Source organism: Thunnus albacares, chromosome 3 (genome assembly GCF_914725855.1).
Source record: "Thunnus albacares chromosome 3, fThuAlb1.1, whole genome shotgun sequence".
Taxonomy (NCBI): Eukaryota; Metazoa; Chordata; class Actinopteri; order Scombriformes; family Scombridae; genus Thunnus; species Thunnus albacares.
In genome coordinates this window covers 23,583,657-23,607,242 of record NC_058108.1, presented here as the reverse complement: position 1 = coordinate 23,607,242, position 23,586 = coordinate 23,583,657, and the positions used below count along the sequence as shown (strand labels likewise).

At 38.5% G+C, this 23,586-nt stretch overlaps 1 protein-coding gene across 5 annotated transcripts in view; it reads right to left on the bottom strand.

Moving 5' to 3' along the window:
• sh3gl2a (SH3 domain containing GRB2 like 2a, endophilin A1) overlaps positions 1-23,586 on the bottom strand; it is a 40,843-nt gene that overhangs the window by 2,714 nt on the left and 14,543 nt on the right. Inside the window, exons 2-12 of one of the 5 annotated variants that reach the window (XM_044347115.1) lie at positions 7,862-7,930; positions 6,328-6,400; positions 4,835-4,978; positions 4,334-4,467; positions 4,040-4,198; positions 3,012-3,115; positions 2,683-2,798; positions 1,733-1,747; positions 1,553-1,564; positions 1,039-1,050; positions 133-144 (exon numbers count right to left, since the gene is read on the bottom strand). In XM_044347115.1, the coding sequence (XP_044203050.1) occupies positions 133-144; positions 1,039-1,050; positions 1,553-1,564; positions 1,733-1,747; positions 2,683-2,798; positions 3,012-3,115; positions 4,040-4,198; positions 4,334-4,467; positions 4,835-4,978; positions 6,328-6,400; positions 7,862-7,930 (850 nt within the window). The remainder of the gene's footprint in view (positions 1-132; positions 145-1,038; positions 1,051-1,552; positions 1,565-1,732; positions 1,748-2,682; positions 2,799-3,011; positions 3,116-4,039; positions 4,199-4,333; positions 4,468-4,834; positions 4,979-6,327; positions 6,401-7,861; positions 7,931-23,586) is intronic. The other 4 variants (XM_044347116.1, XM_044347117.1, XM_044347118.1 and 1 more) reach the window with 4 other exon arrangements.

The window sequence follows — 23,586 nt, the reverse complement described above, 5'->3', positions numbered from 1 at the left end:
CGGTTGGAGAGATAAGAGAAGAAAAGGCGAGTTAGAGGAGAAGCTAGATGTGGAGATAAGATGCTGCATATAGATTAGAGGCATAATGATCATAAGAAAACTCGTAAATGGCTGAAAAAGAGAGAGGCTCACCTGGAGACCTTGCTGAAAGGTGTAAAAAGAAGAGAAAACAGTAGAGAGGAGGAGACAAAACAAAAGACACAAAACTTATTTATCAGTGACCAGAAAACAATAATTAGGCATACAGTGTTTAAAGGAATAGTTCAACATTTTGGGAAATATGCTTGTTTGCTTCCTGGCAGATAGTTAAAGGAGAAGATCGACCACTTTCATGTCTGTATGCTATATATGAAGCTACCGCCAGCAGCCAGTTAGCTTAGCATAAAGCCTGGAAACAGCTAGTCTGTTTTTGTCAAAAGGTTACAAAATTCACCTAACAGCACCTAAAAAACTCACTTATTATCATGTTAGATCTCATTTGTTTAATCTGTACAAAACCGTGCAGTTATGGTTTTACAGGAGGTTATGTGTTGGACTATTTCTTGGCTCTGAGCAGTTGCTGAAACTCAAGGAAGTTACTGCTTCTGGCCAAGTAGTAGTCTGGCACATAATGTCCCGTAAAATGGCATATCGTCTTTTTTCTGCTTAATTTTTTTAATAAAAATAAAAACAAACTAAATCGTATGTTAATTAGTAAGCTTTAGAGGTGCTGATGGGAGGATCTTTGTGCTAACCTAACCAGCTGCTGGACAAACATGAGCGTAGTGTCAAACTTCTCTTCTAACTCTCTGCCACAAAGTGAATAAGCGTGTTTCCAAAAATGTCAAACTACACCTTTAACAGTAAAAGAAACATAAGCAATTTCATAAAATACAGGAACAAAAGAGAAACCAGGGGTTAGACAGAAACAGCACTGCAGACGAGCTGCACTGCAGACAAAAATGCAGACAAAAAAATACAGTCTATTTAAAAAAAAAGATAAATAAATAAAGAGTGATAAAGAGATTTTGCATCTCTTCCCAAGTCACTCTTGCTCACCTGGAGATCTTGCTGCAAAGGGGAAAGGAGAAAACACAGGTGAAACAAGAGTACTTTAGCAATAGTATTATTTTAAATGGATAAATTGGAGGATGGATAAATGATGAATTAATATTAAATTGAATTAATAAGTATTGTAGGCGCAGCAACAAAGAGGTCAATAAACAACAAGGCAAGAAGAAACAAGTAGGACAACAAATTGAAAGAGAGGCAGGGAGACAGACAGACAAAGAAACAGGAGGATAAGACCGATCAGAGGATTGACAAGAGAACAAAACAGAAATAGCAAATGCTTGTCCGCTGCCAGTCTTTTCATTGTTATTGTAGATCTGCTATTCTTTTATACTGTGAGCGGGCTGCAATTGTTTTTTCTGCTGTTCGTTGGTATCAATTGAATGCAACAATTTTTCATACCAAAGAGACAAACAGAAAAAAGAGATGGACAAAAAACAAAACAAGAATGATGAAGTGATTAAAGAGATATTGTTGTATCCAGGATTCACTTTTGTCTCACCTGGAGACCTCGCTGCAAAGAGGAAAAGACACGGGGGGGGGGGGGGGGGGGGGGGGCAATGGAGGTAGTTTTGAGTTTTTTGCAAAAGATTGCAGTGTAAATGAAAAGGATGTAGTTGAAGAAATTAATTTATGAGCGCACAGATGGAGAAACATATTGACAAGTGTGACCTAGGCTCACCTGGAGACCTCGCACCTAGAAGAACAAAAAAAAATCATAAAAGAGGGGAAAGAGAAGAGTGCAGAGTTGAATCTATTTATTCTGGACCGAAGGACATTCTGTACAGGTAAAAACTGAAATGTTGGGAAAAAGAAAGATAAAATTAGCAAACACAACAAATGTACCATAAATTCTCAAATTGCAGCCTTTATCTCAACTGAAGACAGAACCTATACTTTAATTTAAAAGCCTCCCTGTTTTCTTATCTACTTCCTTTGCTGTATTAAAGGCAGGGAGGAAAAAAGAAGATGTAATCCAGGATTTAAAATCAGCTTTGGAAATATTTTATGTGAAAAGATAAGCATTAATTCTGTTTGTTAGGCCTTAAACATACACTGAATGCATTTTGGGAGGAAACATTGAATGTAAACATACTGTAATTTTGTTTGTTTACAAGAAAACCCCACATGGTACCTTTAATTATCTTAAACCCCCTGAAAGGCTTTTATTTCAAAACATCTGCAGAAATGGGACTTTCAACAAATCAAAATAAAAATGGCCATAATTAAAGCAAGCGAGTGGTAAATATGGTATGGGTGTGCAGTTTTACTAATTACATATGCTGTAGAAATGATTGAAACTAAATTAAATTTACCCCTGAAAGCATTTTTCAACATCTATTGGATATTGGATTTCCTTTTTTTTTAATGGTCTGTATTTGTTTGAGACTTGACTATCACATCTTTACAGGCTTTTATTTGAGAATTTACAGTAGAAATAAAAACATAGAGAGGGTTAAAGCAAAGAAAATCATTGATAAATAGAAACTAGCCCAGAAACCTGTACAGTTGAATTCTAATCTACATTAGACACAAACTTGTGAGATTCCCCAATGACAGACTAAAGTGTGTCCACCCAGGCTGGTTTCTGGATATATTTCTGAACGATGAGGTTTCTGTTACTGGACTCACCTGGAGAGCGAGCACTGTGGATGCCTCCATTGTGGTTCTCACTGATGGAGAAGTCCAGAGATGTACGTGGTTTAGGCATGTACTCTTTCCTTGGTTTGTTAGAACAATCCCTTATCCTGCAGTGGAAGTGGAAAACAGAATTCATCAAAGCTTCGCTGCAGAAACGTACGAATGCTAACATTCTGTTGCACTAGTAGGTAGTCCAAAAATCTATTATTATTTGTGTTTGAACGCCACTGAAATTCTATGTTATTGTAATTACATCCAGTAACCTACAGTAAAATGAGAAAGCTGAAGTCCTGGTGGGACAGAAAAGTGTCAATACTGACCGTTCATCAATCTTACTGGTGAGCTGTGTGAGGATCTCCGCAGCCCGTCTGTGATACTCCATCTGAGCGTGGACCAGTGCGGCGACCTGGCTCACCTGTTCAATCTGTTGATGCACAGAGTTAACCGCTACATTTCAACAACATGGCTGCCCGGCAGACATTACAGAAGTGCGTCTCACAACATAACGAGGATTGTTACTGGAACTTGGAGTCAAAGTCACTTATACTACGACCTCAGATGTAATTGAGGGAGTGTTTTTAGATGATTTAGGATTACATATACACAATAGTACATATGGACGGCTGGTAGGACAAACATAATTGACATTTTTAGCTGCATTCATTTTTGTGTTGTTGTTTTTTAGTGATTAGAAAGAAGAATGAAACAACAACCTGAAAAAGACTAGCTATGTTTCCATCCAAATGTAGCACAAATCTGAACCGAATTTTCAGAATATCTGTAGAGGACAATTTGGATTAATGTGCATTTCCATCCACTGCTGATTGCAAATATTTGGAGTTAGTTCATAAAGACAAACAGCTGGTGGCGCTATTTTTCCCATTCGAGGACATTAAACCATTTCATGTATTAATTTGAGGAGCATCTCGTCTGTAGAGCGGAAACATAAGTGGACATTTAAGTCTCATGCTTCATGTACATCATGATTCAATTGCTAAATCTGTTTCCACTTCACTTTTTCACATTTAGCTTTTCCAACTCAGCCAAGCGTAAAACCTTTTTGCAATATTTCAAGATTTTTCCGAATTTTCGCTGTTTCCAAGTTTTTTTATGCGCAAGTTGAAAATGTGAAATAAAAACTGGTGGATGGAAATGCTTCTACTGACTCCAACATACAGAATTATCACTTTATATAATGACTATAGTGAAGGTGTTTACAAACAATTGTATATTTACACATCCAGCAGACACGGAGCAACGTAAGCATTCATTTGGAGACTGGCTGTGTCAATGGTGAGTGCTATTAACAAAGCGAGCAGGCAAGAGTTAAGGGGGAAATAATCCTTACATCACTCTCCAACAGGTTGAACATGCTCTGCTCAGCAGTGTCCTTGGATTCGTCGAATTTGTCTAGTGCTTGTTTGAGCTCGTCGTCTGTCAGCTTGCCCTGACGCTTCTTCTTATAATCAAAGTCCAGACGACGGCCCTCCATTTTCTTCAGGTGATGCTGCAAAAGTCCACACAATAAATCTGAATCCATGACCAAAAGAATCATTTATTTATTATTTTCTGTAGTGTATCGGTGTTCCCAGATGAATTAGTGCTGCTGAGAACCAGCTGGCTCCACCTGTAGGCTCTGTACCTGAATCTCCTTGAGGTCTTTTTCATGGAAGTTCTGCAGTGGATCAATGAAGTTCTGTTTGACCTCCATGTCCAGAGCGTCCTTAACCTCTCCCAGCTCACGCATGGCTTCCCCAGCATCAATCAGAGCAAGGCCTGAAAAAAAAGAGACATTTTAGCACAGAGACACATCAATAACACAGTTCAATGTCAGCATAAAGTGCAGAAAATCTCCAAATTTGATAATAAGGTTTTCCTTTTCACCATCACTATCTCATTCTACAGTAGATTTTGAAGATGGGTATTTCTCTTTAAAGGACATTTTAGCGCCTTCACTTGTGAACTAAATAAAGCAAACTGTAGGCATCTTGTCTGGAAAACAGGCTCATATATTTTTCATAAATTTTTACTGAGTCCTTGAGGGAATAAAATTATGCCACTTTGTTCTTGTTCTTATTTTTCTATAAAAAAAGTGTGCTTCTCAGTCGTTCTGAGGCAAGACTTTTTATGCAAGGAGCTTCACCGAAATTAGACTCCTCTCCGAGCTCCCTGCCAAACCGCTGCATGGACTCTCCCAGGATAGTCTCAGTCTGTGTGTAGCCCGGTCCCTTCTCCTGGCCTCGCATACGTGACATGGAGTTCATCATGCTCATCTTGGCTCTAGTGGCTGTAAACACAAGGCATAAATAAGATGAAACACCTCTGAACTCAATGCTTAATGAAGTTTTAACTCTGTTGTCAGGAAAACAGAAAGCTTGAGGTGCCAGAACTTGTCAAGTAATTGTGAGTTTCATTCTTTTTAAGTCAGTAGTAGAACAAGTGAGAAAATATTTAGTTGCAATATTAAGGTCAAGTAGCATCCATGATACTGTAGTGAGACATAAACATTGAGTCAGTATAAAGAATAAAGTCTACAGACATGCTAGCATCTCTTTGAGGATGTACTTTAGCACAGCAGTGCTTTGAGCTAAATGCTATCGTAAACAAAGTAACATACTAACAATGACAATGCTAACATGCTTATTTAGCATGTTAGCATGCTAACATTTGCTACTTAGCACTAAACACAAAGTAAAGTTGATGTTGATGGGAATGTCATTAGTTTTGCAGGTAATTGGTCATAAACCAATTTATGATTTATGACCATAAATAACAGCATTGGACAAATAAAAATTTGGACCTGATGATGGCGCTAGATAAAAAGTCAGAGGATGACCAAAGTCAGCAGAATTCATCCACTGGGGATCATGAATGTCTACAAAGTTTCATGGCAATCCATCCAACAGTTGTTGAGATATTTTAGTCTGGACCAAAGACAAAAGTGGCGGATGGGGCTGGGAAGTATATTGATATTATATTGATATCGTGATATAGGACTAGATATTGTCTTAGATTTTGGATGTCGTAATATCGTGATATGGAATAAGTGTTTCTTTTCCTGGTTTTAAAGGCTGCATTACAGTACAGTGATGTAATTTTCTGAACTTACCAGACTGTTCTAGCTGTTCTATTATTTGCCTTTACCCACTTAGTCATTATATCCACGTTACTGATGATTATTTATCAAAAATCTCATTGTGTAAAATATTTTGTGAAAGCATCCCCACAATATTGTCACAATATTGATATTGAGGTATCTGGTCAAAAATATTGTGATATTAGATTTTGACCATATCGCCCAGCACTAGTGACGGACTACGCCCCGCTGCTAGCATGGCTAAAAAATATGTAATAATGAGACTGGAAGGTGCATCCCAATTTGCAGGATAATTAAATTATGGAACTGTAATAATAATGCACTTTCACAATTAATAATACATCAGTTGTACTGTTGTTTATAAATTTTAATGTGACTGTCAACATGCATTATTGTCTTCTTAGTACAGTATGTGTGTACTAGTATAGGAATATATGAAAAGATGAATGTTCTTGTAGATGACTTTGTATATCCGTGTGTGATAATAAATTCTTGATCACATGCACATAGTATCATCTTGTCCAGTTGATTTATGTCACCTGGGTTTGGCTGCAGATACTCAGTAGTCTTGGTCATGATGTCCATCACGGCCCGAGAAGTGGTGTCCATCCTCTGTAACCCACAACATAAACCAACATGTGAAAGGAGAGAATAAAAGAAGGCACAGAAATAACTGTTAAGATGAGGATGTGGCTAGTAACATAAATTTCTAATGGCTGGTATATTGTGGGAGAGGATGAGAGAAATAAAACAGCACTGAAACATTTTTTTATCTAGCAAAGAGAAAAAAAAGATAGAAGGAAGTGTTGCTTTGTTGTGCAGTGTGGTGGTGAGAGGGAGATGTGCAGAGCTGAGAGCTGGCCGGGATCTTGTTTTTGTTCTTGTTTCTGTGTGATGAGACTCGCCAGCTCCTGCAGCCCTCAGCTTCACACTATTTTTACACCACTTACATATAAACACATACAAAAGTACATACTAGTAGTACATAGACAAATACACAGTGATGCTAAAACATGTAAGCACTGTATTTATACTGAAAAAGACATACAATATGTTATTCAGGCACTGATGTCTGTGAGCAAACAATTACATTCACAAAGATACAAGAGTAATTCATTTTTTGTGATAAATATTGTTCCTACAAAAGTCCAGCTGCCATGTTGTGAGTTAAAAGGAAATTTCTACTGAAATTGTCCAGATTTGACTTGTTTGAGTGTGAAAGAGGAATTTCTAGAAAATAAATCATTTGAATGATTTTCAAAAATTAGGTCAAAACAAAATTCTGAGAAATTGAATACAGCTACTAACGTTTACTGATGTATTAACATGGGTACATTCGTGGTCTGAGCAGTGCCCTTCAGCTTGTGAAGCTTTCAGTATTATGCAGGTATACTGTAAAAGTTTTGCCTTGTAAAGTCATTCATGCAACACTCTCAAAGTGTTCAAGGTAAACAGGCAATTTGACTTTTTCAACCAACTTGCAACATTTGAGTTTAAATTCAATTTCAATGTGAAGACTTGTGCAACATATTTCAGGTGGGAATTTATAAGTAAAATATGGCTTAACAGTTTTTGGAAAGAATATAAATGTCTTTAAGGTGAAGCCATGGGTTAATGAGAAAAGTTGTGTCAAAGTGAAGATGACCACATGCTAACATGTTTCAATGATTTTATTATATGACTGATGTTTTGACCACACTTGGTCTCTCTCAAGACAAGTACTTGACTTGCATTCACCAGACAATTCTTTCTGACTTAAATGACGAAAGTTTACACTGCAGACAAAAGTGTGTTTCCCTAAAACCGTAGGGAGACACAAGCATGTTGGATGTGTTTAATAATGCAGGAGAACACTGGTGGACCTCTATAACCATCAGCTGTTGGTTGTCTGATAACATGATGGTGGTTTTTTGATGTGACAGCAGAAATAGTTGGCGTAATGATCAAAGATGCTTCAGCACAGATCTGTGTGGATCCTGCAGGATTTGTTTATCTTCTAGAAATCTAGTAATAATCTCCAGTATAAGTTCCCAACAAGCTAATAATGGGACAATGAAAAGAGTTCAGTCTTGCCTTTTCCATTTCGGTGAAGTCATCATCAAGCTTTGTTCCTTCTGCACCTCCGACTTTCTCGCTCACTCTCTACAAAACAAACAAACAAACATGTTAGACTTTAGTGTTTTATAAGTTTCATGCAGTAAATTATGCTGCAGTGAGAAAACATGAAATACTACAAATTCCATGTAGTATGATGAAAGTCATCGTTTAAGTGACATGAGGAAAAAAGAAGAATCTGTCAAAGGAACAACCTTAAAATGTTTTGTCTTTTTAAGTGTTACACATGAAAACTCAAATATGTTTTTAACAAATTCAGGTATGTAAGATTTGTTTTTCATGTTATATTTGTATTTATTCATTCAAAACTACATCCTTGCTGCCAAATCTTAACCAACAAGACTTAAAGAAAGGACAGATTATGCTGTTCTATAGTAAATTATTCATGAAGTGACATGTTCATTAAAATGGTATCTTAATGTACATGTTGTAATGAGAGAGTTGTTTGCCCTCTCACCATGTGCAGCCTCTTTCTGCTTTATCATCTTTGGGCCACAACCTCTCCATTCCAATTAGGATAATGTCAAACAACAAGTAACAACATATCAGCCTGACCTTGTGCTTTACATAAGAGAAAGCCATTTCATTAGTCAGTATTACACAGCATGAAGAACATCACCGTACACTGTAATGACGCCAGTGTTCACAGATAAGAAAGTCAGCTGTGAAAATAGTGCTCTTCACCTCAGTGTCGGTCATCTTTAATCGAATAATACTGATATTAATGTGTTATTAATAAAATAGTTTAACACTTTCTAGAGCAATAGTATCTTTAACTGGCATGTGACCCTTTAAAATGAAGGAATACTTGTGACTTTTTGTTACAGGTTGCATATGTCTGAGTTCTGAGCAAATTCAGAGTGATTTTTCCTTCTCAGGTTGTTTCATTTAGAAGATTTTAGAGGCATAAATGAGCAAAAATATGTAGTATTTCACAAGAAGTAGAAGAATAGCAAAAAATAACATGTGTAGCAGAAATATGTTGCTACTTCTTTCATATCCTGTTAATCATTTCTGAACCTCTCAGATTTATCTTGGAAAACCCATGGAGGCAGCAACCCATAGATTGGGAGCCATCTACACACTTATGTACAGTTTACAGCAAACATACTGTACATATTTGTACCAACATATTTTAAAAAACACAACCCTCTTAATTCAGTCAAACAAAAGGCAGTGGGTTAGCCCCTGTGTGACAATGTCAAAGTCACTGATTAGAAAAGCAGAGACTCTCCATCACTGCTGGAGAAAGATCCAGCAACAAGCTGCAGGCGTTGGACCTTATAGCTTCAGGCATGGCACAGATCCACGTGCACAGACATAAACACAGAAATAACTCCTATGGACGCCCTTCCTCTCCCCCTCTGTGTTTGTCTGCTGATAATATTTCCAGCTCTGCCACCATCCAGCTCCTGTCTGTGATGTAACCGGGCACCAGACACCTTGAGGGGGCAGAAATCTGACACAACGAGGCCAGACATGGACCCTCACAGGATGGATGGAGGGAGGAAAAAAGGCTTTCAGGGAACGACACATTGCGTGACTAAAGTAAAGAAAAGCATGAAAGCTAAGGTCAGTGGATGAACACTTTCCTCCGGTAAAAGAAAAGAAAAATCTCACTGTGTGCTGTATGTAGTTCTTTGACAGAATTAGTGAATTGTACATTTTCTGGTTTTTAAATGTTCACAATGTCATAGGAGATGGGCTGTGAGATTTGCAGTTTCTTCAAAGACAGAACGTGAAGATCCTGAAAGACAGCAGGGGTCTCATTCATAAAACAGTGCGTAGGACCTGTACCGAGTGTACCTGCACACAAAAGCTGGAATGGCGTGCACCAAAAAATAATCAGATTCATCAAACTGTGCACACGTGCAAATGCATGAATTTCTCCCTTAATAAATCACAATCAACTTGAACCCCCCTCCCCCCCACACACACTCCCACAATTAACTATAAAAAGTCAATGCGAACGCCTTCATGAGTATCGATGTACATGTTGTTCCTGTGGAGAACGGCAACAGTAACAGAAGAACGTTTGAGAGGCTGATGGCTGCAGCAGCTGGTCAGACGTGGAGGTACCAAGAAGTGCACTGCTGCACACTGTGAGTGTATAAACTAGTGGAGGCACGGGGGCTTGATATTTGTTAAGCATCTACTGTATATAGACACACACATGATGAGACCACACACTCAATATCTAAAAAACAAACAAAAAACACTATTCATTTATATTTACTCCAAAACCAGCATACAGATGTTTCTCTAATTTACACAATCCATGTATAAGTGCAGGTGGTGAAGATGTGCCAGTGAGGTGACTGGGGAAGGCAGAGCATGCGTGTGGCAGCCACTGTGGTGTCTCCAGCGTGCTCTGTACGCCTGACAGCACGGTCGTGTGTGAAATATGAAAACTAAAATCGTACGTGGTGATATATGCACAGTATTAGAAAATATTATTAAAATTCTACTAGTGCTCTGTTCTGCAGTTCTTTAAAGTTATTTGATGTCATCTTGGATTTCTACAACTGATGTTGATAATTTCATCAGTTATTTAACGTAGTTGAGGTGAAGATCTGTATATTTAGGTTTAATATCGGAGAAAGGCGAGCCAGACTTTCCTGCCACATCCTGGCATTTCATTGTGAACACCATACAGTCTGGACCTCTCCTCTGCACTCTGGGGATCACTGATAGTTTCATTAATAAATCACAGATGTAATTGGTTAACATTTGAGTTTGCTGATATCTTTTAAAATTGAAAGGTGCTAATGTTAAAGTGGATCTATAATTAACTTGATATGAAGTGAAATTAAATGTGTGAGAGGAATCGTTATACAACCTGGCTTCAATTCACCACCTCACCATCTCCTGTCTCCAAAATGTTCATATGCATGGGTGAGAGTTTCCGTACAGGTGCGCACATTCTCCCATCAAGTTTGTTTTTATACATCCCAACTTTTTTGAGGGAAATGACGTATGTATCTTTCAAGCCCTGCCCCAGAAGATGGAACAAAGAGAATAAAAGTAAAGATGCATATTTCCTGGGGTAAAACACAGAGGGGTGATCTGTGATAGACAGGGCAAAGGGGGTGGGTGGGTGGGTGGGTGTTACAGCACTAAGCTTGTGACAACAGTTTATGCAATGTAAGACTTTCTGAGGATTGGTGCTCTATGAGTCATCTTTGCAAAGTCTCTTCTGATCCCACTTGTGAAACAGCTCAGTATTCTGACAGAAATACTAAACACACACACACACATAGTGGAAAGCCTAGCAGTGAGCCACATTTCCTGTCATTACTTTCACCTACACATCACTACAATGTCTTTAAATCCTCCTTCGTTGGTTGCCATGGAAACAGGTACCTGCCTGCACCGGGCTTATCAGGTATGGTGTATGTGTGTGTGTGTGTGTATGTATATCTATAACTTCCTGTTACTTCTCACTACTTTTCCTCTGATCAAAGACTAATGGGGATGCCTGCTTCATGCTTCATGAATCATCACCACTTGGGAGAGGATGATGAACCGAGCTTCTAAGATGGAAGTGTGTGCGTGTCACATATGTTTATATATATGTGTGTGTGTGTGTGTGTGTGTGTGTGTGTGTGTGTGTGTGTGTGTGTGTGTGTGTGTGTTAAGGTTGATCTATGTATTGGTGTGTGCTTGTTAGCCACAGCTGTGCCAACACAAGCGATGTAGGTAGCAACACTTCTGGTGTTGATCCTGGCCATCTCATCACATACTGTACAATTTTAAACCTGGGCTGCTGTAAGAAGGCAGTTACATGTGACTCTTACCTGGTTTCAGAAAGTGGAATTTATATTTGTAAAAAATGAAGCTACCAAGCACACACAGGCTTTAATGAGTCATCTGAACATCATCATGTATTCTGAATTGACAAAGAGAAGGATAACATCAAAGAGGGAATTTGACACAAATGTTTTTTGGAGCTTTAATCTTTTCAAAGCAAAGGCTCATAACGTATAGTAGTTTGTAACGACTGAGTTTAATGATGCAGTCACTGTTTTTCTGCCGTTATACTGAATACTGACAATTATTCTTTCTCTTCATAGTCAATTAGTCTGATATTCTGATCCATGATGATGATTAGTGTTCATGTCTAAACCAGGTTTAACAGACTCAGGTGTAACAGCTTTAAGATAAACAGAGCAATTCCTTGTATGGAGGGTTTTATAAAGGGAAGAGAAGATATTTTCTTAGTTCTCAGTCCATAATCGCCTTGAATGTACAGAGAATTTTACACATGTGCTTGCATTGGAATAGAAAAGGTGCCACCACTGTTAACAAGCAGCCTGTTTAACATGCACATGCAGCATTTAGAGTTAGATAAACTGCATAACAATAATTAATTTCAGGGTAGAAATAACTAAAAATATTGTATCTATAGAGTTATTTTCCACACATCAGATGTACTTTAGGTGACAAATTAGGTGAGTTAAAAAAATCTAAAAATACTAAAAGAAATGTGCACAAAAGAAAAAAAAACAAAGAAACATAACCCTTGATACCTGCCAGGCTGTGTACAGGCCATTTATGGACAGATTTAGGAGGAGCCATCAGAAATCTTCTCCAGCAGGTTTCCGACTAAACTAGACCACATATCGTGGCTCACACAGCTGCACATTTTCACTCCACTTATGGCTTGTTTGAGCAGGAAACATGAACAATAGCTACACAATGAGTACTTACATGCATTAGAAAGTGGCAGTAGTGAGTAATAAGTAATAGTACTCAGCTGAACAGAAATGCAATGTGTTGGTACTTCATACCAGTGAGTTCTTGGTTTATACATCTGATCCCTGACCAGCAGTATTTTGAGTTTTGAGGATCAAGTTTGAAAGCCACTGTATTAAGGACGTTGAAGGTGGGTTTGGATGATGCGGACACTCACCTACCACTACATGCAGAGCTCTAAATTCAACCATATCTGTGTTTGTTTTTAGGCTTAGTTGTTACAGAGAGAGGGAGTCTATAGAAGTTAGTTATTTCTTGGGCTAAATGGATGAAAAACAACTCAGTCAAGGGTGCCTGTGGGGACCTGTGTATAGCTTGGCAGGGGAAGAGCAACTGAATGAATAAAACAACTGTTGGTGGCTGTTTTGAATAAGTGGAGCGGTGCTGCTGTCAACGCATGTTCAACCCCCAGACATTTGCAAAGTGGAGAGCAAAGACAGTGACAACGTTGTACTTTAATGGCTGCAAGCTGAAGAGACAGCAACTTAATGCAGCGATGAAGGGGCGATGCATGCCAGAAAGCCCTCACACGCATGAACACAGGCACACATAAACATGCTGGGAATCACTAAAGGACTATATGGCATGTCACAGACAATAACCAACTGACTGATGATTGATCCTTAACTCCCGGTGACTTACAGCATACTATGTAAATGTGACCTGAGCCACCAATCTCACCTAGTGGCCAGGGAACCAGCGAACTAAAACCCCCTTGGGGAACCAGCAATGTCACTGTGTTTTCACACATAACTGATCTCTTTGTCCCCTTAATCTTTCCCTCTCTCAACAACCAACCTCATCCTTTTCTTTCATCACCCATCACCCACTCAGCCCTCGCACTCCACTTCCTTGTTCTTTCTGCAGGGAAAGGACACGACAAGGTGAACTGAGCAGCAGTAACGGCAGCAATGTGAAGTGAACCTTACAGGGCTGAGTAAAATGCGCAGTTGGCTTCTGGGAAACAACAGCAGTGGCGTAGATGATATGTAACCTGTGACGTCACACAGAGAGCACACGCACTCGTAGTGGTAGTGAAGGCTGTCGTGCACGGTGCTGATACATGCAAATGTTTCTGAGTCGTGACGCCTCTGGACAAAGAGGCAATGCAGGGATAAGGTTTCACTGCAGAGCTCTGGCTGGGCTATTTGTAAAACACTGCCACCTTTGTATTCTAGGGCTACTTTGACATCATTTAATTTAACATATTATTGTAGCGCTGCAACTAATGATTAATTTCATTATTGATTATTCTGTCAATTCTTTTATCAATTGCTCGATTCGGTGTTGGTTGGAAATAGGTGAAAAATCTTGATCACTATTTCCCAAAGACTGAGGTGACGCCCTCAAATGTCTAGTTTTGTCCCGACCAACAGCCCACAACCGAAAGATATTCAGTTTACTATCATAGAGGACTAAAGAAACCAGAAAATATTCACATTTGAGAAGCTGGAACCAGAGAATTTGAAATCTTTCTTCTTAAAAAATGACTCAAAATGATTAATCGATCATGAAAATAGTTGGGGATTATTTTAATACTTGGCAACGATTAATCAACTAATAGTTGCAGCTCTAAATCATTGTAAAAGACAAACAACACTAAAACTAAATGGATATGTGCATTGGAGGAAAGAAGTCAAACGGCTTCTCCAGTACAAAACCCCCCAAACTTCGTCAATTCAATCAAGTGTAATCATTAACATAAGGTGGACAAAATAAAACAAACAAGAATAACAAGACCAGGTAAAAGAAGTGTAAGTGAGGCTTTGAACTAAATGCTAACATCAGCATATTAACATGCTCACAATGACAATGTGAATGTGTGAGTTTCATTCACACTTTCACAATGAGAAGGCACACATTAGTAGAACATGTGAGAAAATATTCAGTTGCAATATTTGAAGAAATCCAATAGTCACAGTAGTGCTTTGAGCTAAATCCTTTTGTCAACAAGCTAACATGGTTAGCAGGTATAATGTTTACCATGTTCAGCCTCCCCAGAGGGGCTCCAAACAGTTTCAGGGGAAGCTCAGTCAATGGAAGTGAAAAAAATTACATTAGTTATCAAAGGGAGAACACATAGAATAGCCTAAATGTGTGTCATATGGTTAGAGAGTTTAGAGATACAGTAGTTTTGGGGAATTTTACTGTTTTTCCCACTTTCCCAGAGTCAGAAACAAATAAATGCCTTCAAACAGACCTTTTTTATGTATTTGGTGTAGTCTGAAGTTATGTCAAATAGCAATATCCAGCTATCTTGGCTCAACTGTTGAGTGTCTATAGGATCAAATAACATAATCATGATCCCATAGGCATCAAGGAATTGAATGAAACTAAGCAAGTAAACTAAGAGGGGGTGAGGGGCCGTCTTTTTCCAAGCTTTGTCTGAGGGGAGGCCCAGTCTCAGACTTTGAAAACTCCTGGTTTAAACACAAAGAACAGCTGAGGCTGATGGGAATGTTGTTGACATTTTGACCCATTGGTCGCGCTCTATGAAGTTAAGGGAACATCAAAATAATTGCAGCTCATCTTGAGGAAAAGATGAATGTATAAACAAAATTTCATGACAATCCATCCAATAGTTGTTAAGACATTTCACTCAAAACCACAAATGTTATCCACATGGTGGTGCGAGAGGAAAAGTCAGGGGATCACCAGAGTAGGATTCATCCTCTGGAGACAATAAACATCTCTATAAAATTTCATGACAACCCATTTAATAGCTGTTGAGATATTTCTGTCTGGACCGAAGTGAAGTGGTGGACCGACATTGCTATCACTAAAATCCTTAATGAATAACAAGATCAGGTAAAATTAAAAAAGGGAACATTCAACTATAATAGGCTACTAACTATAAACCTTCGGGTGTAGTTCATAGCTTTAGGTCTCTCTCCTCACACGCCATTTCTCTCCAACCTGCACCCACGTCAGGCACATCTGACCAGATTAAATATGCTACACGGGGAGAGGAAAATAGCTCATAAATCTTGCCAAAAGCTCCAGACAGGGTGTCCTTCCTCCCTCTATCGTCCCAAAATCTCTTGCATCATCACAAGGGGTCAGACAGCACGACGTGTCCTGGCGTGATCTCACAGCAGAGATTTTGAGAGTGCATCAGTGTTCGCAGGGCCCCAGGTGACAAAAGTGAGGTGTAGTAAAGCTGAAAACCAGCATGACATAACAGGTCAACTTGCAGTGGATTTACAGCTGAGAGGGATTTTGCTCACATGCATTTTGCTGTTATGAAGAAAAAAACTTACGCAAGATTTCTGCAAGCCCAAACGGATCTGACTGAAATTCCTCAACCAAGTATTTACTCATATCAGACACCACTTAATCTAAAATTAAAAAAGGTCAAAAATACTCTAATAACATAGATTTTAATGGAAAGCATTTGTATTTGGCCTGATGATTTGAGGAATGACTTGTTCCAAACTTCTGTGGTTTCATCCGACACTGATAGATGTTGTAATTTCTCCTACTGTCCCAAAAATAACAAACCATTACCAGGTATTGGATCCTTCTCTGCTATATTTAATCAGGAGTGACAATTCAGCTGCAGGCCAAGGGTATTTCTTTTCTATAAGGAGAGCTGTCCAAACAGATTAATGAAAACACTCTTGGCAAACAGCACAGCAGAGTTTAAACAGCAGGGTTTTACACCTGTGTACGACACCCTGAGCTACTAATACTATTAAATGGCTGACGAGGAAACCGGCCGGAGACACACTGTGACACATAAAGTATCTGCTGCTACTGCTTTTAAACGGAAGTTGGGGATTAGATTTCGCTACTCGCTGCAGAACACGGTGTGATCAATACTACTGCACAGCATCGTATCCACACATGCACACACAGGATGTTAGCCTATCTGTTTTCATGTTTATACATCTGTTCATGTGTTTCTCTGAACATCTGGATTGCTTAAATCAAATCCTACAAAAAAGAACTCTATACTCTTCCAAAAGTAAAACAATAGTAAAACAAGTAGCAGTTTTAACACTTTTAATATAATATTTCTTTTTGCTTTAATTGGTATATTCCCTGCTATGTTTTGCTGAAGGACAGAGGGAAGAAAAGGGAAAAATATGCAGACGTATATATGAAAATTTGCTGTGTGTTTTAAAAACGCAGTGATTAAAAAGACTATCCGGCTTATTCCCCAACACAAGAAGTACAAAGCAATGACTTAAATAATATATGGATAGACTGGGCACCATCAATAATTTCCTCATTTCTTTATTAGTTTGTTTTTTTTAAAAATGTATTTAGTTGCCTTTTTGTGAATTTTTAAGAATGTTACTTACAGAATATAACAACCCTGTCTCCTAGAAACTATGTTTATATACTAGCCTACTAATTTGTTTTGTCAATTACATTTTTGAAGGAAATGTATGATCGTATCGCTGGCAACTTTTTTTCAATTTAATGTTTTGTTGAATCTCGTAGTCAGGCAGTTTGGGTGGATGGATATTAGCCAAACACTGTAGTTGCCTAAACGCAACCATGCAGATGTTAAATCATGCTTTAGTTGCTGTGAGTTTATGCTGTAGGGAAAACAAATAAGATATGTTGTCAGTGAATGTTTGACATTTTCTCAGTGTGTTGATAAAAATGTAAATCAGCAAGCATTACATTTCTCTCAAAAATGTGTTTTCCGCTGCAAATTAGTAGTTTATAAATTGAATTTTGTACCAGAATACAATGGTTAAAATGTATTTCTGTCATACATCAAGACAAAGCCAAATGGGATTTAAAAAAGCATAATAACAGGATGGCTTTCATTTACAAATTTAATATGGGTTTATATGTTGGACGGATATGGATATATAAATGAATACAAAGTCCATCCACACACCACCCACATTGTTCACACTGTAATAATGCAAATCCTTTTCCTTTACTGCTGAGAGACATTTCTCAGCTTGTTCGCACTTCTTCAGTTAAAAAACCCCCAAAAGACATCATCGGTTGGTGTATCTTTGTACTATCCAGTACTGTTAGCATTCACAGCTGTACTGTTAGTATTAGCATTGGTCACATGGCGCCCAATGTGAGCGTGCTGCCTCTGCTCTCCTCCCTCCCCCATGCCTCCCACACCTCCTCCCTCCTTTCCTGCTCACTAGTCTAATCCCGGCCGGGCACACGGAGGCCCCTGCTTAAAATACGCCCAGGGTGGAAGAGGGAGATTAAAAATGACAAGAGTGATTAGTGAGGCTATTAGTAGGACAGCCCCTGCTGCTGGACAATAACAGGAGGATCTGACTCTTCCTGGTGGCATTAAAACACCCCTCCCCTCCTTCTTTACCTATCTGCTCCCTAACTGCCCTTTTCCCTCTCTGTGGGGAAGGATCTAGGAGGAAATATGTTCTCCCTCGTTTATTCTGTGCTCAGGTTTCACTGGCATATTTTCCCCCTTTTAACTCTCATTTTCACCTAGTATGTTGTGAAAAAAGGATGATAAAAGAGGACAGAGGTATGGAGAAAAGCATGGCTCAGTTGGGAATATGACAATGCCCAGAAGATCTTTGTATAGTCTTCTTTTTCAGCTTGTTTTCTGCCTTTCCCTTCCACTTTTGTCTTTAAGACTCCCTTTTTTCGTTTCCTCTTCTCACCTCCAAATACTCTCAGGGCCTTGCTGTTCTCATTGTCGCATTTCTCATGCAACACTGCGCCAAGTGCATTCACTGCTGGACTGTGACTCAACAATACGCCTGACTACATTAGCTGCAACGGTTAAACCTCGACACTCCGCTGACCAGGATTTCTAAGGACACACTGTATCACCACAAGGACCCAAATGTGTATGGATATTAAAAACTTATTTAGGAGCAAACCTTTAAATGTACTAGCTGTCCTAAGTATCGACCCATGCTCTCGTGGAATCAAGGAAAAATCCATTTGTTATTTTTAAATCCTGGCGTTCAGATTGAACGTGGGGGTGGTTGGTTCTTGCTCCAACTGCAGCTGTTTCAGGATGACAGTAATCCTGCAGAGCATCAAGGCCTGGGGCAGAATTAGTAGGGACAAGATTCAAAGGTACAAAACCACTGAGAAACAACCAATGACAATAGTCTACACAGCCTAAAAGTGGAACCCTAAACTTGCTGCTGAGCTTCATCCTGTACGACAGGTAGATGTCAAGCTCAGGCTGATTGGACGAGCACCCAGACGGGACAGGGTGCCAGCGTTTCCTCTGTCCAGACTCCTGCCAGCATCATTCCACTGGTTGGCCATGTTGCTTCACTGACCTCTATCCTCTCTGAGTGTGTGGCTCGTGGCTATTATAATCTGATTTGTAAGCCTTTGCATGGCTCTTATGTAACAACAGGGATGAGTCTGAAGCTGGGGAGATGTGTGCACACTCCGATCCATCCATGTACCACTCAGTAAACGGGGGAGGAAAGGAGGGAGTGAGGAGGGGGGGGGGGGGGGTTGGCCAGCTGGCACCGTGCGTGTGAGGAAAGCGTGCCAGAGTTTGAGAGCATTGGGATACATGATGGTGATGATGATGAGACAAAGATGGAGGGTGAATAACTGCACGCACGACATGACTGATGGGAGCTTTTGCTGAATGATATGATGGGATTGTGAGAGCATTGCTTTATGGCACCATGACAAGACATATATGTTATTACTGGTGTGTTTTCATCTTATTTCAAGGGCTGGTACTAGTACTGTTTCTGTTTGCCGCTGCCTTTTATGAAATTAAATTTGGGACTATTTATTCATTGCAGATCATTTCATTTTGAAACAAACTCACAGATTAACTCTCACTCAACCAGACAGTCATCCGTCACAACCAGAGGTCCATTTTCCAAGCAGATACAGGAGTTCAAATTTATTCTATTCTCATTGGGTTAAAATTCCTTTGCCCTTAAAGTCCTTTAGAGCATATTTGAAAAAGGCTTTCATTTTGGTTTTGTAATCAAATTTTTTTTTAACACTGTGACTTTTTATATTTATGTATGTTTATTATTTAGGTAATGAGTGCACTAAGCTGTTTTCCTCTCCACACACACGCACATTGATCTCTTTACTCATATCTTGAACTGCACTATAATTTTTCTTAATCGTTTTCTATTTTAATTTTTTTTCTTTTAAATCATATATAAATGTGTCTTTTTTAAAACTTGTCTTAATACCTTTTATGTTTAAAGTAAAGCACTTTGAATCGTCTTGTTGAAAGGTGCTATACAAGTAAACTTGCCTTATTTTTTATATTAGCACTCTCACTATTGTTTTTACAATTAACGGAAAGACAGTTAAACTGATCAGCATACAGAGGAAATCAGTAGAGTAACACAGAAGTAGACATTTTAATAGTACTATCAATAAAGACAAGAATCCTCCGTCCATTAGAAGTAAATAAGTAAGCTTCTATTCTCAGTATTACTGACAGTCTCGGTGCTCCTCTCGGTTACAGTTTTCGCCTGCCAGACCACCTAAAGCTCTGCACAGGAACCATGAGAAAGTGTGAAAGACTCAATGTGCTCAGTCCTTTCTTTGAATTCTCTCTTGCAAAAATTTTCACACCCATAAGAAGTGATCCTGTCCTCGCTCATTAGTTAATCTCACCTGCTACTAGAATTGGTTTTTTATCCTGATCTGGAGGTCTAGCACACAGTCTTAGCAATACACTAGCATGATTTATGTCAAAACGTTAGTTGCTGCACCTTATTTGAAAGCTATAACCACACATATGCTCTAAATCTCATCACGTCAGATCCAGTCTCATCGTCCTGTCAGTTGAGTCAATGGTTTGTCGTCATCCATTAGTTTTTGTGTTTTTGTCTCCCTCCTTTCTCTCTTGACATTCATCCTGTTTAGCCTCATATTACCTTTTATTAAACACCAGATATTAGCAAATAATAGTATTTATTCACTGCTTATATAATTGAGCTTTCTCCCTGATCACAACTATGTAAAAAACATTATAAATGTGCCATAAAATGTTTATTTCTTTGTATATTTTAATGAATTTATTGAATTGCTGAATAGCATTTTTTGGTGAATTCAGTCTTCACTTAAAGGTCATAATATTTACCTGAGATTATCTGTCATTGAGGAGTGTTTAACAGCTGCTGTATTTACGTGTTTGAGATTTAGTGTATAGTCTAAGGTCTGCCAGGATTTGATCTCTGGATTGGCAGAATAAATCTCAGCAGAGAACTAATGAGTGCATGCACTGCTTCTTCATTACGTACCACTAAGATGCTCTTGAGCAAAGTATTTCAGCAAAAACTACTCCAGATTGTAATATACAACTGAAAGAGAGCATTAATGCTCATTGAATCTTGAAAAACTTAAAGTCAACCTCCGCTCAAAAATGTGTTTTGTTTAATGCTACTTTATTTGGATGTTTGAGCTTCATTGTGCAGAATAATGTACATGCAGAGTTTCACATTCATCATCTGAAAGGGGGATGGTTTTTCTCTGTTCACCTTAAATCTGAGTTTAAAGGATATGTGAGCTTCATTTGTGACATCACAACTAGTTTGGAGCCAATCGTGGTCCAGTATGCAACTTACACAAGTGTGATATGGAAACTTGAAGCCTCCAGTGCACAAACACTGAGAATTAGGGCTGGATATCGGTACTCGATGTCTTTATGGTATCGACCAAAATAACCCAGTACCAAGTAGTATCGAAACGTCTCCAGTCAAATGATACCTGCATCTGATCCTTTCTGTACCCAGATTTGGAAAAAAATGACTTTTTGTATGGTTTTGCTGGCAGCCAATCACTGCAAGCCTTCTTCAATTTAAAGCGACGTGTGATTGGCCCACTACTGCAGCAGCTACAAACCATACAGTCTGAGCTGATAATACTTCATTGATCAGTTTTGTACAGTTATTTAATTAATATTTCAATAATTTAAACACTTTCAAAATGTATTTGTGTAAAAATCATTAGGATGGGGAGGAGTGGTGAATGCTTCCATTCACATGATGGGTATTGAATTAAGCAGAAAAGAAGGTATTGAATGAAGTACTCTATCGGAGTATCGGTATCACTTTAAGGGCACTGATATGGTACCGGTATGGTAACTTTTTAAACAATGCCAAGCCCTACTGAGAATAGACTTTCCAGTGAAGTAGGAAACATCTTGTGTCCAGCAGATAAACTTTTGAAATGAAAAATATTTACATATTCATAGATTTTTAGATTTTTCAATGAGGGAGAAACAGAAGATGTCATTTTAAATAGTTTAATGAGGTGATTTAACTTTTTTTTTGTAGACAAACCATATTAGACACAAATGAAAGCAACATATTTTTATTTATCTTAAAACATGTCTGAAGGGAATCTTTAAAAAATAAAGTAAAAGAAAAGCTCTTTGTTTTACTAGAAAAAGCCTTGAGTGAGGGCCAGAAGATTTGACATGTTTTGGCATCAAAATGGAAAAAAAAAAACCCTCACCAGCTTTTATCGAATTCAGCTCAAAATGATACATAAATGTGTTTCATTATTGTTTAAAGCCAAAGCCAAGAGAGGAAGATAACCCTGAAACAATGAGTCTATAAATGACACTTCATCCCCACATTGAGTGACTCACCATTCCCTCAAGAAACAACACACACACACACACACACACACACACACACAAATGAATGTAGAAGCACCTTCAGTTACATCAACACACTTGCTTTCTCGCTTCCTCTACACATAATTGCCACTCTGCAAGTCACATTTCAAACGTGAGTGTGTCTCTCAGAAGAGATAATGACGGTGCTCTGAGGTCTGTTGACTTCTTCCAGCACGTTATACAAGTTATATTTATACAGCAGGTTCACACTCACAGTAATATTATTCTAATGTTTACCCCGTAATGTCGCAAGTTAAATCTGTGTGGGTGTAATGATGGTGTTGTCTGGGATAACGATCACTGAAAATCAGTATTGATGACAGTTATTAAAGCTCGGTTTCAGATGGCTGCCTGCACTGTGTGTGTGTGTATGTGTGTGTGTATGTGTGTGTGTGTGTCTATAATCCACAGATTCATGAGCACATTTTTTATCTGTAAGATCATAGTCATGTCCAGTCATCAGGAACCAACATTAAACCAACGTCAGCCTCAGTCAGTGTTACAGTTCGCTTTCTTGCAGAAGTAAAAAAAAAAAAAAAAAAAAAATTAAAACACTTTCACTGATTTTGGATATTAAAGACGTTCTCATATTGTCTGTCAAATTATACAAGAACAACCAATCTGTTTAGTAATATTTCTGAAGATGTGTTATTGCTATTAGAAGGCAGTTGAACTGTCTGTGTATAAAATATAATCTTTAAATTTTTATAAACAAGAGGAATCCAGAAATAAGAGAGTATGACATTCAGTGGTAAAATTATGGGGAAAGTGACAAAGCAGACATTTTATAAATGTGATGCTTTCTTGACTTGTTACAGGAAGTTACTGGTTTTCTATCTTTTCAGTCTCTGGTGGAAACCTCGAGGAAGGAAAGATGCTGCTACAGTAGCAGGAGGAACCTCGCTGGTTTGTCCTCTTCATGAGGTGTGTGAACTTTTACACAAAGTGCTCTCTCTCTCTCTCTCTGTCATACACTCACACACACAGTCAAGAAAAGTAAAGCTGGATTTGTTGTCTTGTGTGGGTACTGATTATAAAAACTATATATAAAAAAATTCAGTGCAGACATTGAGCGTAGCGGCGCTCCCTCAACCAAGACTCCTCCCCCTCCTCCAGAGCACATGACCATTAATCAATAATGAAGCCAAAAGAAAACATGTAAAAACTAACTGAAATCCACACTGACTGATGGAATTACAACCCTTAAATCTTTTACTAAAGAAGCAAAACTACAGTAAGTAATTCTGGAGCTTTCAATAGTATCTAATGGCCTTAATTAGCGTATGATCTTCAGCGCTCATGGAGGCTGTGAAATGTGGTTGAAAGCTGTGAAAAAAGC